Here is a 13,056-nt window from a genome sequence, read left to right as displayed (position 1 = left end):
GAGAGCAACTGGTGTGTATAGGCAAAGCTTCAATTACTGCCAAGTAATTTTTTTTTTTTTTTTTTTTTTTGAAAGGCGCTAAAAATGCAGGAATGTGAGGAAAAAGTCCCAAGGCACAAGGGGAAACAGGTGCCTAAGTCCCATTAAACCAGATCTGTTTGTGATTATTAATCAGGACCCAGGATAAAGACTCAGGGCCTGGAATGAGGCACCAAAAGCTCTGCCATGCCAGAGCACCCAGGAGAGTTCAAATGCTCTCAAAGCCTTGGTCCTGCTCAGCTCCCATCAGCACCCAGAGAGATGGGAGCAGCTCCAAAGCTTGGTTTGGGTTTTGCATCTGTTTAGGTTCCTGAGAATGAACCTGAAAACCTAAGTAAAGGCTCCTTAAAATTACCCCTGGCTGCTGGACACAGAGCACACCATTTATTTCTCTGGTAATTGCTGGGTATTTTCACTGCCTGATGTAAATAATAATAATAATAAAAATAATATGACACTAATAAGGTCCTGGTTCTGCCTCCCCATGGGGAATTACCCTAATTGGTCTCTTGAAGTTCCTTCCAAAGCAACATTTATGTGATTTTATGGATATCCCATTAGGTTTGTTACACTGGGCTTGGTTTAGAGATGTTCCTCAGCGCCACACTGTCTTCTGCTGGAAAAAGCAAATAAACAGTTAAAGCCCTTTAAATACATGATCCATAGGAATCCCTGGTACCCCAGGGGAGAGGACAGAAAAAAAAATATGTAAAAACATATGTAAATACAGATATGTCACAAAACTGTGGGAGTTTTGGGTTTTAGGGAGCAAAGTGACAACGATCCTAACAGTCCCTTCAAATATTTCCTCTCAGAACAGGGTAATTTAGTACCAAAAGCAAATTTGTCATCTTCCTGGCCAATGACCTTCTCTATTAATCAGTTTTTCTGGTTTGAATGCATCAGAACAATGCAGACAAACACCATCCACTGACTCGTTGGATTTAAGAGGGGGGGAAAAAAGAAGAAATTTTCTGCTTTTCCCCTTTTCTAGGTCACTAATGGCACCGTTTCCTTTCAGAGTTGTCAGTGACATCATGATTTCCTTTCAGAGTCCTTAATGACATTGTTTAATGAATAATAACTTGCACTTAGACAGTGCTTTTTCAGACAAACAACCCCAAAGTGCTCAGACAAAGAGGGAAAATGAGGCACAAAGGGAGGAAGTGACTTGGCCAAGGCCAGAAAGTTCCTGACGAAGCAAAGCTGGGATGTGTGTGGTCAGCTCTTGGCTTTCTTTCTTTGCTTTCTGAATCTTTCTGTGGGTGTTTGCACCTCAGAAACACAAATTCAGCCCCCAAAGGAGCAAGCAGAGAGTAAAACATCCAATGAAGCCGAGGTGCTGATTCATCAGTCTCGGGGCTCTTTTTCCATCACAAAGATCCTCCCGGGGTGGAGTTATTGCTTAAGAAAAGTTCCCTGGGTGAAATGCTCTTTTTTTTGTGTGTGTGTGTGAGGATAAGAGCAGGGCAGAAAAGGCACAAAAGCAGGGGTTGGTAGGTGGGGTTAATAAAGAGCAGGGCAAAGGTCTGACTTTCCCCTGGGCAGGACAGGTCCCTGTTTAAACAGAGACTTTGCCTCTGGAGCTGCAGGCCCAAGCTCCCAGCTCTCACTCCTGCAGGGTATAAGGAGCCTTTGCAGACCCCTCCTTGAGCCCAGCTAAATGGGTTTTTCCTCCTGATAATCCCCAGGGGCAGTTTCCCCATAAAATGAAGGGAGGAAGAGTCTTCATTCCCAGGAAAAACTCTTGGGAAAGGCTGGGACACTGTGCAAGAGAGGCAATCTATCCCATTAAGTGTCCACATCCCAGGCTTTCTTCACATCCTTTCCTTTCCTTTCCTTTCTTTTCCTTTTTCCTTTTTCCTTTTTCCTTTTTCCTTTCCTTTTTCCTTTTTCCTTTTTCCTTTTTCCTTTTTCCTTTTTCCTTCCTTTCCTTTCCTTTCCTTTCCTTTCCTTTCCTTTCCTTTCCTTTCCTTTCCTTTCCTTTCCTTTCCTTTCCTTTCCTTTCCTTTCCTTTCCTTTTTCCTTTTTCCTTTTTCCTTTTTCCTTTTTCCTTTCCCCTTTCCTTTCCTTTCCTTTCCTTTTTCCCTCCCATCAACCCTTTGTGTGAGCCAGGCCCTGAGTGCTTCTTTAACACACATCAGTCACTAAATTTCCTCAGAAAACGTGGAGTTACCATAGGAAAGATATTTTCCCCTTGCTTTTTGTTCTTTATTTAACATGGGGAACATGTGTTTTCCTTATAAAACAGCTTAAGGATGAACAATCTGGAAAATGCAACAGGGCCTCACACACCAGCCAGGGGATTTTATTTATTATATCTCAAGAATTTCCATGTCAGGCACTCGGGTGATAATTAAGCTTACATTGCTTTTAAACACTGATCAAGGAAATGCAAAGGATCCCTGGAAAAGGGAAGCTCATCCCTAACAAAGACTCTGCAGCCAGAGATAAAGCCCCCAGCTCCCTTCATGATGGACGAGCCTGAGCAGAAGCCAGTTCCCTTATCCCCAAATTTTTAGATATATAAAGGCCTAAGTTTAGCAACAACTCCTGTAACGGGCCTGAAATGATGCCTGGAATACACCAGGATGGGGATTCCCACGAGTCCCTCCACACCACTTGGATTTGCCCACGATTTAAAACCACTGCCTGATAAAATAAAACTGAAGCATCTCCATGTCTCACTTTCACCAGGTTCACTTGCCCCAATTTTTTTCTCCTTGCCCTTTCCTCCCTGGCCTTGCCTTCCCTCACCACAGGGATTACTTATGGAAATTGGAACTTAATCCCCAAAAGGCAAATTTGCAGTTCAAGTCCAAGTGTCTGCAGGCACAGCCAACTGGAACCCAGACCATCAGGGGCTGGGGGATGTTTAGAATGGTTGTCCTTTGCTCTGAGACACCTTAAACCACAAGGATCTCCTTCAGGTACAAAGGCAACCAGTCTATTTTCCCCCTTTTCTTTTAAACAAGTTCATAGCACAATAGATAAAAGGATAAGGGAAAAAGAAAAAAAAAAAGAAAAAAAAAAAGAGGGGGGAGGAGGGAGGGGAAACCCTCCCAGAAAAGTGAGCTAAGGCTGAGTGAATTTCCAGCAATGTGGTGAACGTATTGTCTGGCCTGTGGCTCTCAAAGGAATGCAATAAAAGGAAGACAGGAACCCAGCAGGCAGCTTCTCAGGGAGCTCTCTGCCTCCCAGCCCCTCGGTGCAACGCTTGAACAGGTGCAAGAGAAAGGATCCGAAACTGGTGATTATGGGGGCTTTTTTTCCTCTTTGATGAGCAGATTCTTTGCCATGAAGCTACAGGATGGGCTATGCCAGCCACGGGAAAGACTTGGAGCCAGAAGAGAGTGGCAAGCCCAGGAGACATCAAGACTTGTTTGTGCTTTGGTAACCTGCTGGAAATCAGGAATGGTTCCTGTGGGGTCACTGCAGTGATGCTCCTTTCCTTTCCTTTTTCCTTTCCTTTCCTTTTTCTTTTCCTTTTTCATTTTTCCTTTTTCTTTTTCTTTTCCTTTTTCCTTTTTCCTTTCCTTTCCTTTTTCTTTTCCTTTTCCTTTTTCCTTTTTCCTTTCCTTTCCTTTTTCTTTTCCTTTTTCATTTTTCCTTTTTCTTTTTCTTTTCCTTTTTCCTTTTTCCTTTCCTTTCCTTTTTCCTTTCCTTTTTCCTTTTTCCTTCCTTTCCTTTCCTTTTCCTTTCCCCTTTCCTTTCCTTTTTCCTTCCCCTTTCCTTTCCTTTCCTTTCCTTTCCTTTTTCCTTTCCTTTTTCCTTTCCTTTCCTTTCCTTTCCTTTCCTTTCCTTTCCTTTCCTTTCCTTTCCTTTCCTTTCCTTTCCTTTCCTTTCCTTTCCTTTCCTTTCCTTTCCTTTCCTTTCCTTTCCTTTCCTTTCCCTTTCTCCTTTTTCCTTTTTCCTTTTTCCTTTTTCCTTTCCTTTCCTTCCTGTGTCACATTCCCTGACTTCCTTGGGCTCCTCCTAAGCCTCTTTTTTAAGAACTAATGATTTTTACGCTCTGTGCTCGGCTTATCCTCATTTCCCTTTGTCTCTCCTGGACGACGGTGCTATTTCTCAGGATATTCCAAGGTGCTCACGACACTGGGTGGCCCCAGGGGACCTGGAGCTGCAGTTCCATGCAGGACGCCCGAGCAGCCCTCTAGGAATATTCCTTTTTACTGCTTTCCAGCTGATTTACCTCCAAAGGGGGATTTTTAATTTTTTTGTTATTTTCTCCTCCCGTGCACAGATAACAAAACCAGGTGCCAAGGGGTTAAAAAACTCCTCCCGAAGAAGCCTCCGGAGCAGGACAGGCGGTGGCGCTCGCGGAGCCGGGATCTGTCAGGGAGGAATCGCAGGGATAATGGGATTTACGGAACGGTCCCAACTCATCACTCCGGAGCGATCCATGTTGAGTGTCTCGGGCAGGCATCCAGCGGTTTGCACACCCGGGTGCACACTCGGATTCCTGCTCGGTTTGCTCGGGAGAGAGGAAGGGAGGGAGGGAGGGAAGGGAGGGGGGGGGGGGAGGAGGAAGAACGGGAGAAAACAAAACAAACCGAAATAACCAGCAAAAAAAACCCCAAGAAGCGCCATACAAGCGGCCGGAGGGAGGGGGAAAATAAAATTAATTTCACACGCACGCAGGCCCCGCGGGGAAATCCACGGGAGCCAAGTAACCCGCAACCCCCGACCCCGCAGGTTGTCCCCGAGCAGCCATGATTGTAAAGGCCGTGGGGGGGCTGTGTGTGTCCCTGCGTGTGTGCGTGGGCACGGGGCGGGGGCACGGGGCACGCCGCCCCCACCCCCCTTTCAAGTCCGTCCCCGTCCCCATCGTCCTTCCCCCCCCCCACTTTTCCCCGTCCCTCCCCCCCCTTTTCCCCGTCTTTTTCCGAGCTCCGCCCGACTCAACGCCGCCGTTTCGCCGCCGCGGGGGCTCGGGCACCCCGCACCCCCCCGTGTGAAAGGCAGGAGGGGAAGGGGGGAGCGTGGAGGAGGAGAAGAAGGAGGAGGAGGAGGAGGAGGAGGAGTGGTGTGTGCGTAGAGGGAGGCGGAGGAGGTTGGGGGAAAGAGGGGTGGGGGGGGAAAGGAAACCCTCATGGAAGTATGAAGGAGATGGTGGGAGGCTGCTGTGTCTGTTCTGATGAGCGGGGTTGGGCGGAGAACCCGCTGGTTTACTGCGACGGGCACGGCTGCAATGTGGCGGTGCACCAAGGTAAGGAACCGGACCGGACCGAACCTCCCTCCCCCCCTAACACCCTCCCCGACAGCACCGGAGCAGCTCCGGGCCCGGCAGCCGCCGCCTCCTCCCTCTTGGGCCGCCCCGGGGAGGCCGTGGGGGTGCGGGAGGAGACGAGGGGAGAAGGAAAGCGGGGGGGCTGGAGGGGGGGGGGTGGGAGCTTTGTTTTATCCCTATTGTTCCAAAATAACGGTGTCGCCGCTGGCCTGGCTCGGTGGAGGAGCCTCGGGGGGGGGGGAATGGAGGGGGGAGCGGGGTTGCCCATCAGCTGCGTCCCGGGGAGGGGGTTCACGCGGCTCCCGGGGTGCTCGGTACCGGCAGGGACCACCGGACGCTTCCCTCCCCGGGGGGGTCGTCGGGGGTGGTGGAGCCGGGTCCCACCCCCGGTGCTCCGGGAAGGACGAGGTGGAAAACCCCGGGTCGGGAGGGAGCCAGAGCCGCCCCCCCAGGGTGTTCCGTGCCCTGGGGGCTTCGGCTCCGGTGCTGCACATGGCCTCGGGTGACCCCCCGGTAACCCCCCCCGGGCAGCCCCCCCCCGGTAACCTCCCCCGGGTAACCCCCCGGTAATCCCCCTGGATGACCCCCCGGGTACCCCCCCTCGGGTAACCCCCCCCGGTAACCCCCCTGGGTAACCCGCACCCGGGTAACCTCCCCGGTGATCCCCCTGGGTGACACCCCCTGGTGACACCCCCCCGGTAGCCCCCCCTGGTAATCCCTCTGGATGACCCCCCGGTATCCCCCCACCCCCGGTAACCCCCCCGGGTGACCCCCCCCCGGGTGACCCCCCCCGAGGGGGCGGCGGGGCCCGGAGCTGCCTCCTCCAAGGGCAGGGAGGAAGGGAACGCTTCTCTTCCCGGGGTTATTTGCAATTTTAAATGACTCGGAGCACGCCCCTAACACCCAGTATCGGGCTGGAAAGTTTGTCCTGGGGTGGGCAAACAAACCAACCAAAAAAAAAAAAAAAAAAAAAAAAGAAAAAGAGGAAAAAAAAATTGTATTTTTTGTGGTTCAAACCCAGCAGAAAGGCAGGGTGATTATCCTGGTTGGTTTGTTTTGAATACCACGAAGGTTTCTGGTCTCATCTGGTGTGTCTGTTTTTCCATCTCTTATTATCCTCTCCATCCTCCATCCCCTTCCTGCTCAATCTCTGCTCCTGATGCTCCAGACCTGTTCTGCTCAGCCTCTGCCCCCTGGCAGGCCCTGTGTCTCTAGGTTGGGTTTTTTCCTTTGCTTTTCCTGCACAGCGTTCATGGCTTTAATAAGAAGTAGCTTAGAGCCAGGTGACAGAAGGGGGGTTAAAAGCCCACAGGGCATTTCTCCTTCCCATTTGGAGTCAATGCTTGGGTGACACCAAGCCAGCTCTGAGTGACCTGGCTGGCTGGTTCTCTCCCTGGAAGGACTCTTCTTTTCTATTTTAATTTTCTGTAAGTCTGCCATTCCCCCTCTTATTTACCAAACCACGTGCTGGAGAGCAGGTTTCTCCATCACTGTCTTTTTTTGGGGAGCTTGGTCACCCCTGTGCCCTCTCCCAGGATTAACACGAACACTTGGGTGTGCTTGGCAGGAAGAGTTTCCAAGGTTTTTATTCTTTTAGGGTGGTTGTTCCTAGGGCCTGTGCAGGGTCTGGAGCTCTCTTTGCTGCTGTTGGAAGAGAAGCAGGAGCCCAGGGTTGTTTGGGTAGAGTTGGGACGTGTTAGAAGAGCCCCAGAGAGGGCACCTCTTGGGTGTTTGGAAAACTCAGCTGTCTCTTGAGGTCTCCTGAGAGTCCTTCAGGATCTGATCATTGGCAAGGAGTCTGGCAGAGTGTAGGGGATGTTCCTCAAGCCTCTTTTTAAAGCCTGCTCATAAACCCAGCAGCAGAGTGGTGTTTTGGGTGGGCTTTTCTTTTCTTAAATAGAAACAAACCACTGGAGGGGATCATCTGGGTCATCCAGGCTCATTCCGTGCAGTCCCACGCTGGGTTTGGGTGTCTCTTTGTGCTGTTGTGTATCCACAACCCCAAAGTTAGCTTTTGAAATGATTGTGCAGTTAATAAATACAGCAGTTAAATTACAGCTACGCATTAGGGGGTGATTCTTAAAAATATCAGTGCTGCTTCTGTGGCCAGTGGTTGGACATCTTATCTTTCCAGTAAATAAAATGTTAACAAAACCATCTGACTGGAAATGAAGTCTCCACTAAGGCAGCTCACAACGTACATAAATTGTGTTTTTGAGCTCTGCTGCACGTCTGTTCTGCAGCATTCCTTTTTTTTCTTCCTTTTTTTTCTTTCCTTTTTTTTCTTCTTGTTTTCTTCTTTGCTGGAGCAGTGGGCACAGAGCTCACTCTGGCTCCAGCTGAGTGCTCGCTTTTGGCCCTGAGCCCACTGCTAAAGATGGACCAAGGCAGACTCCTCTGGCATTGCTTTCATGTACTTTCTGTTTTCTTGTGTGTGTGTGCCTTGGCTCATCTTGCAGCCAGCTCTTTCAGTTTAACTCCACAATTCCATTTGTTTTCCTGGCTGATGTGGGGTAAGAGACATGAGAGGGATGGAGAGAACCCATTGTGGGTTGGGTCTGGTCCATTTCCCAGGGAACAGCAAGAGGATTGCTTCCAGCAGGATATTTTCAGATGCTTTGTCCAACCTAGTTTCAAATGTCTCGAGTGACTGGGATTCCATTCTAGCTGCCAGATCACATCTGAAGGTGGAATAAGGAAGAAATAATTTGTTCTTTCCTAGGAGACTCCTGAGCTGCACAACTTGACTTCTTCCACTCTTTTCCAGCCTCTCTTGCTTTAAACCCTGGTGGCTCAGAGCCCTTCCAGGGGCAGAAACTCTTCCTTTGGTCCTCAGAAAGACCTTGGATGGTTCACCTAAGAAGGAGAACAGTCTTCAAGCCAAGTTTTTCCTCTCAGAGGAGGGAACTGATTTTAAATAGGAGCTGCAGTTTGCAGGGAGAACCCCAGGAGCATCAGTAGTGATGCTGAAAGCAAGAGGGACACCTGGTATAGCTGGATAAAAAGCAGCAGTTTTGTTGGGTTTGAAGACTTGCATCACCACAGAACCTCTTCCCAGGATTAGTTCTAAAAAGCCTGGATTCAGGGATCTTGGAAAAGTGCTGCTGGATGGGAATTCCAGACCTGAGGGGGTGCAGGATAAATGGGAGCTTTGCTTGGTGGGTGGTGTGATCATCCTTGAGATGATTTCCTTCGTGCTGCTCAGATTTTCTGGGAGTCCTGATGATGGTTCAGGTGCTTCCTAGCCAGGCACTTGATAATTTTATATGTAGCTCACAAGTGACACTTGAAGAAATTGCTCCATTCGAGTTCACTAGGCCAGAATTAGAGACACTTTGTGGAGCATTCAGCTCCCACTTAGGCCAGCTTTTCACAGGAATTTTTTATACTGGGCATGAGCTTATTGGAAACCTTGAATAAATGCCTAACACCAGAGCTCTGGCAGGAGGCTGGATGTGGAAATGGGAAAGGGTAATAAAATGTGGCCATAGGCGGAATTTTTGGTTTGGTTTTGCCACCCATCTGTGACAAGTAACAGCCCTGGGAAGCTTTATCTCCACCTCGGGAGTGAAACTGTTGATTTTAATCATGGTCTAAATGAACTCTCTTTTGCCTTTCTTCCAGCTTGCTATGGAATTGTCCAGGTTCCCACTGGCCCCTGGTTCTGTCGGAAATGTGAATCCCAAGAGCGAGCCGCCAGGGTGGTGAGTACAGAGCTCACCTCTGGGTCCTGTCTCTGCTGGAAGCAGCCTGGGGCCCCTGAAAAAGGGGTAGATCCTGGCATTTCAGCACTACAGCTCTGCCTGTAGCCTGCTCTCTCTTTTTTCTGCAATGGGAATAATGGTGTCAAACAGTTTCAGACCATGCTAATGGCCCTTTCCCATGAAGATGCTGCCAGAGGTCCTTTTAAGTCACTTAGCAGTGCCAAAATTTTTAGTTTAGAGACCTCAGTCTTTTAAAAAAATAACAGAAGGCATTTTGCCTGGTGGTTTTTTTTCCTGTTCAGCCCCTTAGGAAGATTGAGAGTGGAGGGGAAGTTTGGCATCACCTGTGCTGTCAGTTGTCAGACTGATGCCAGGATGGGGTGGTGTTCAGACCTCGTAGCAACAGCCTCCTGCATCAAGTCTTCTGAGTTTGTAAAACAGCAGAGAAGATGACAGGGAGCTGGCTTTGGGGTTTTGTTTCTCTCTAAGTCACAAACTGAACAGTTTAGAGGAGTTTCCAATGCTCCTCATTAATTCTGGCATTTCCCAGTGAGGCAGGGAAGTGGAAACTGGGGCTGGGGCTGCCTCTTAGGTCCATCTATCCATGTGGCAAAGTTATTTTTGTGCAGAAACTGAGCTGTGAGTTCAAAGCACATCAGGAACTTCCCATGTGAGCCTTTATCAGCTGCACCAAGCACCTGGGTGCAGATCTGGAACATTCTGGTTATGCCATGGGAGCTGCTTTTCCCAGGCAGTGAGTCCTGGGTAGCTTCCCCCCTTCACTCCCTGAAATTCAGATTTAAATTAAACTTCAGCTTTCCTTAAACGCAGAGAGCCTTGGTCAGCACAAAGAATATTTATTAATGCCTGCACTGACCTCTAGACTGGTTTAGCTGAATTTTTTCTGAAGTCCCCAGCTAGGCAAGGTGGTGCAGGTGAGCTCAGGATTATGTGGCTCCAGCTCAGCTGGGCTCCAGCCTGGGGCAGTGGAGGGAGAGGTTTAATCTGCTTCCAGCTGGGCAAAGAACTTGGCAGAGCTGAGGAACTGGGGGAACTGGGGGAACTGGGTGTCTGTCCTGTGCTTTCTCCATTGCATTAACTCATTCCTTGTTGGGAGAGTAACCAAGAGCAGAGTTTCAGACCTGAGCTCTTCTCCCCTTGTCAGACTCTGCTGTTCTGTGCACTGCCTCAAGAAGATCAAATGGGGCTTTGGGTGGATTTTACACCCTTTGGGTGGATTTTACACCCTTCAGGTGGATTTACACCCTGCAGACAGTTTCACAGCAAAGAAAGGAATTGGGATTTCCTCCTTCCCCTGCTCTCCCAGCTGGGCAGGCAGAGGGAAGCACTTCAGCCTCTGTAATTCAATGTAAAACTGTAGTGAGATGGGTACCCCCGGGGTCCTCCCTCACCTCTGCTCATCCCAAGGGGCTGTGACTTTTCCATCCCACATTCCAACTGCCTTCCCTAAAACAATCCCCTTGCAGGAGGCTCCTTTTTTTTAACTCACCCTTGGCAAAAGCTGTCAGACAGTGCACGGTGGGCTCCAGGCATGGCACACAGCCCCTGCTGCTAGAATCACTGAAAAGTGAGAATCTTCTCCCTAAGCAGAGCCAGGAATCCTCTCTAAACCCTTCCAGTTAAACTCCAGGCAGTCACAGCAACAGATCTCAGATGAGTAAATACTTTAAAAAGATCTGGTTCTTTGGTACAAGAGAGATGAGCTGGGTCCTGCCAGCTCCGTGCGTGGCTCTGCTACTGAAACCCTTGGAGTTTGTGCTCCGTGGTCCAGGGAGGGCTTGGATTCTGCCACTGCCCCGGGATTTCTCTGGCAGAAAAAAAAAAAAAAAATGGCATTATCAACCTGTAGACAAAGCCTTGAGGAGCCTGAAGGAGAGAGGCTGCTGTTTGAGTGCAAAATACACCGAGAGCAGCAGCAGGGTGACCTGAGCTTTGTGCTTCTTTCCAAATGACTGTGTGCAAAACCCCTCTGAAAACCAACAATATTTTCCTTCCCACATCAGCCCTCCCAGAAGGATCTTGAGGCAGTTTACAGAGCAGCAAGCAGAAACCCAGAGCAGTTTGGCCATAACAAACAGGACAAATTTGTGAAATATTGCTCTTTCTGCTTGGAGATGGGATGGGGAGGTACAGAGGATGTTGGTGCTCCCTGGGGAGTTTCCCAAAACACAGATCTCTCATCCCTCCTCCTGGAGAGCTGGACTCAGCCCCTCTTTGGGAAGAGCCCTGACTGGGGCTGCTTTGGGGAAGATCTGAGAGTCAGGGATTTCAACCCAAGGAGGTTGAAATCACCCAAATTCTACTTTTTCCTCAGAGTTGAAATAAAAAATTTTGCAGGTGGAATAAAAGGCAGAGGAAGGGCTCATCATCACCCTTCATAATCCCTGCTCAGAACCCTTCCTGGGATGCTCAGCTCCCTGCAGGATGCTCTGGACCATTGTGCTTCCAGTGAGCATCCCTGGGGGGTCCCAGGGCCCCCATGGGAGGTCTGGGCTGGCACTGGGGAGGCAGAGCAGGGCAAGGAGCTGGGAGCCCCAGGTCACAATCAGAGCCTGGTGGGAGAGAGGCTTTGATCTGAGAGCCCGGGGCCTTTTCAAGTGCAAATTTCTTATTGCAGTGTCTGGGCTCACCCAGTTCTGGCTTTTTTTTCTTTTTCTTTTTCTCTTTTACTTTTATTCTTCTTTTTCCTTTTTCCTTTTTCCTTTTTCCTTTTTCCTTTTTCCTTTTTCCTTTTTCTTTTTCCTTTTTCCTTTTTCCTTTTTCCCTTTTTCCTTTTTCCCTTTTTTTCCTTTTCCTTTTTCCTTTTTTTCCTTTTCCTTTTCCTTTTCCTTTTACCTTTCCTTTTCTTTTTTTCCTTGTTTCCTTTTTTTTTTCCTTTTTTTTTTCCTTTTTTTTCCTTTTTTTTTTTCCTGTTTTTTTCCCTTTTTTTTCCTTTTTTTTTTTCTTTTTTTTTTTTTTTTTTTTCTTTTTTTTTTCCCTTTTTTTTTCCCTTTTTTTTTCCTTTTTTTTTTTCCCTTTTTTTTTTCCCTTTTTTTCCCTTTTTCCCCTTTTTTTTTTCCCTTTTTTTTTCCTCTTTTTTTTCCTTTTTTTTTCCCTTTTTTTTTTCCCTTTTTTTTCCCTTTTTTTTTCCTTTTTTTTTTCTCCTTTTTTTCCCTCTCTTGGCTCTGCCAGGCTTTCCATAGGAACTGTCAGAGCAGCGCCCCTTGGCAACCTGGACCTGACCAGTGAGAAAACACCTCCCGTGGTCACCCAGCTTTGCTTCCAAACCAAGCCACAGAGAAAATGAGATGGGTGGTGATGCTCTGCATCCACCTCACCTCCGATTTATCCTGAATTTATCCCAAATCACAGGGATTTTCTGCCTGTTTGACAGCCCCACACTTGGACTCCTGTAACAGGAGGTTGGGGCTGAGCCTCTGCCCAGAGCTTTGGGATCCTTTTTATGGGCTGTTCAGGAGTTTAAAAACTTCAGCAGAGGAAGATCTTGGAGTTTCTGGAGGAAATGGGACAGGGGACAAGGGGACAGGACAGAGGACAAGGGACAGGGGACTTTTTGGGATCCCTGTCCCACCTCATCCTCCCCCAGGCCAGGTTTGGGGGGAAGGAGCCAGGTGTCCCCCTTGCCAGGCTGAGGCCACCATGGGCCTCATGGACAGAAATGTCCCAAAAGCTTCACCCTGCTCTCACCAAGACTGGAAAAAAAACTCTGCAAGAGAGGAGGAAGGAAAGAGGCAAAGACAGATAAGTGCTTCTTTTTATTTCCCTGCTGCTCTCTGAGTCATGGGTTTCGGTTTGACTCCCCGACCACAAAGACAAAAACTTTTTTTTTTTTTTTTTTTTCATAAAAAAAAACCCCAACCTGTGAGAGTTGAGGTTCATTTGCAGCCCTGTGGCTCTTGGGCTGAGGCTTTAACTTCATCCCTGTCAGACAGGATGATACCGAGCTCTGCCAGAATATCTTTATTTTTAGCACCCGAGCTGCTCTCAGCCTCCTCCACTTCCTCTCTTTGGAAGCAGCACCCGTTGCTCAGAACCCTTGTAACTGAATTCATCTTTTTTTCA

At 48.6% G+C, this 13,056-nt stretch overlaps 2 protein-coding genes across 2 annotated transcripts in view; one reads left to right on the top strand and one right to left on the bottom strand.

The window, feature by feature from the left end:
- PCGF2 (polycomb group ring finger 2) overlaps positions 1 to 13,056 on the bottom strand; it is a 97,042-nt gene that overhangs the window by 44,177 nt on the left and 39,809 nt on the right. The gene's annotated exons all lie outside the window — the stretch shown is intronic.
- MLLT6 (MLLT6, PHD finger containing) overlaps positions 5,140 to 13,056 on the top strand; it is a 33,725-nt gene continuing 25,808 nt past the window's right edge. Inside the window, exons 1-2 of the mRNA XM_071728262.1 lie at positions 5,140 to 5,248; positions 8,894 to 8,973. Of these exons, the coding sequence (XP_071584363.1) occupies positions 5,140 to 5,248; positions 8,894 to 8,973 (189 nt within the window). The remainder of the gene's footprint in view (positions 5,249 to 8,893; positions 8,974 to 13,056) is intronic.

This window comes from Heliangelus exortis, chromosome 29 (genome assembly GCF_036169615.1).
Source record: "Heliangelus exortis chromosome 29, bHelExo1.hap1, whole genome shotgun sequence".
NCBI lineage: Eukaryota > Metazoa > Chordata > Aves > Apodiformes > Trochilidae > Heliangelus > Heliangelus exortis.
This window is presented reverse-complemented; position numbering and strand designations above follow the sequence as displayed.